The sequence below is a fragment of the Osmerus eperlanus genome, chromosome 16, assembly GCF_963692335.1.
Source record: "Osmerus eperlanus chromosome 16, fOsmEpe2.1, whole genome shotgun sequence".
NCBI lineage: Eukaryota > Metazoa > Chordata > Actinopteri > Osmeriformes > Osmeridae > Osmerus > Osmerus eperlanus.
In genome coordinates, this window is record NC_085033.1 from 2,621,905 (window position 1) to 2,624,404 (window position 2,500).

Consider the following 2,500-nt stretch of genomic DNA (forward strand, 5'->3'; position numbering starts at 1 on the left):
CGCTTGTTTGCCAGACAGGCCTTTCTGGCTGATGTCCCACTTACTTGGTGATCTTGAAGATCCTCAGGAGTCGTAGAGCTCTCAGAACGCTGATTCCAAAGGACATGCCAGGCCGGATGAAGCCCAGGCGACCTCAAAGATGCTGCCAAAGATGACCTGGATCAGATGGACACGCAATGTAGAACTGGTCAACATGCATGGAGATTGTCAAGTCACATTTTATGAAGTCACACCAGTGACACGCTATCAAGCATTGCAGTGAAGGGCAATTTCATGAATATTAGTGAAGGAGCCTGTCTGTTTTTGGTGTTTAAACAGCCGTTTCCCTAGCTGGGGTTAGTGGACTCACCCCGCAGTCGAAGCAGTTGAAAGAGGAGTGGAAGTACAGACGGAAACCCAGACCGTACATCTTCAGGAACATCTCTGCCAGGAAGAGCCCAAGGAACACAAACTCTGCATAGTCTGGAGAGCAACGGAAAATCAACATCCAATCAAGACCTGCACAGACATTTCAGGTCAAACAACGTGAGGTCACGCTTGTTTAGCTTCTCTCCCTGACTCTCTGTATAAAGGGCCGTTCATACTAGACGCAGTAAAGCCATTTGTGCTGAGCTCTCAGTTATTGTATGTTAATAGTTGGAACGTCCTTGCGGTGTTTACTTGTGAACACTGAGCTCTAGGTACAAATCAAATATTTAACTAATTATTTAGCACTCAGGGTGAACCAATAGCCTTGTAGTACATCTCACCACTTATTAGTGACTGTCTAAGGCTTTTTAATTAGGCCTTCAGATGAAAAGCCCAGGTTGGCACTATTGCATGTAGCTGTCGTTGACAAATAACCTTAGCATTAGCAATACTAACTAGCGTCACAACAAGACTTCAATGTCTACCTTGCAAACTTGTTGCTCATGAGACAAGCAAAGCTGGGATCGACCTTAGCTTTTCTAGTTCTTACAAATCTGTGGCCTGTCATCATTAGGTTGAGCTAAACTGAAGACCTACAGAGAAAGATGGAGAGCCAGTCTGGCTGGTTGTGGTGGACGATGGCCACGCAGATGGTGTTTAGCGCCACCAGGCTGAGCACGGTCCAATAGAAGGTGTCCGTCTTCACCATGCGGCGGATGGAGATGCGCAGCATGCGCTCCTTACGGCGCATGTACGCCGCCGGGCCCCGTCTGCCGCTACGGAAGTTGACCCTGGTTCGAGACATTCCTGAGGGAGGATGGACAGAAAGGAGGATGGAAGAGCAGCAAAGACGGAAGGAAGGCAGCGGAACGGAAGAAGGCGGGTGTGGCTCCCTCCTCACCTGCAGTACACATCTCTGCATGCTTGTCGTCTCCAGGACCACCTCGACGCGTCGCGCTCTTCTTGCTCGTGGCTCGCTTCAGCACTGAACAGTCCGTAGAATTATGAGACAAGCACACGCGGTCTCGAATTACATAGTGTAGAAACACTTGGGACAACAGATGTGTATGATCCCATCCCAGATGGTATGCGTGAAAACAAACCAGGAAGCAATACGATAATGATACAGTAACGGAGGAAAACAGTGCATATTGATGGCCGACATACGCCTAGCTTGAAAAGCTAAAAAGATGGGAGTAAACCAACAGGAAAACTTGCAAACAGCCTTCATGACAGCAGTCATATGCCAAGCCACGTGTCTGTTACCAAGACAACAATGATGTCCAGAACTATCAGAGTAAACGGACTGTCCTTTAGCAGTGTTTTCTCTGGAAAGTTAATTATCTGTTAATGAAGGGGGATAAGCCTTTCAGGAAGTTTATGTTCCTGGGAGAGAAACAGGATGCAGTCAAACAGGTCACAGGGTCAACTGTACAAAGCAAGATAACGCAAATTAACAGGTTGACAGAGCTAAATATCGGCAGTTTGGATGTTCCTACCGTCTAAGGCAGACCTCCCGGAGTTTTTGTTCTCCTCAGCAAGCATAACCTCCTCTGTAAAAAAAATGAATTAATGGTAAATACAGAATCACTCCATATACACAGTGTCAATAGAGTCTGAGGATTTCATGAGGATTTCATTGCTTCAAAAACATCATGTACAAAGGAAAATGTCAAATGCAAAAGTCTGGCATTAGGCTCCACACACGCACACACAGACACACACATACTGAACCATGACTTGCGATATTTGCAACAATGCACTTTAACACTCAGGAAAACTTAATTTATGTGCCTTATTTTAGTTTACTGTATATTTATATATTTTTCTCTCTTTTTAGTGTTTTTATTGTAACTATGTGGAAGGAGTACATTGCACGATAAGAATTTCAAAGTACAGAGTAACTTTATTAAACCGTATACATAACAATAAATATCTTGAATATTTAATGTTGAATCATTCTGTGTTACTGATAGGTTTGTTTTGGGGGATGGGCAGGCCTGGACTAGTAATCTGGCGAACCGGGCAAATGCCGGTGGGCTGACACACTTGGGGCCGATATGATATTTAATATATATATAAATCTTTTATA

The 2,500-nt window shown here is 44.7% G+C and overlaps 1 protein-coding gene across 1 annotated transcript in view; it reads right to left on the minus strand.

The window, feature by feature from the left end:
• LOC134036218 (voltage-dependent R-type calcium channel subunit alpha-1E-like) overlaps positions 1–2,500 on the minus strand; it is a 44,912-nt gene that overhangs the window by 17,812 nt on the left and 24,600 nt on the right. The window contains 6 exon segments of the mRNA XM_062481050.1: positions 42–123; positions 126–156; positions 350–462; positions 1,006–1,215; positions 1,310–1,393; positions 1,908–1,961. Coding sequence (XP_062337034.1) covers positions 42–123; positions 126–156; positions 350–462; positions 1,006–1,215; positions 1,310–1,393; positions 1,908–1,961 — 574 coding nt within the window.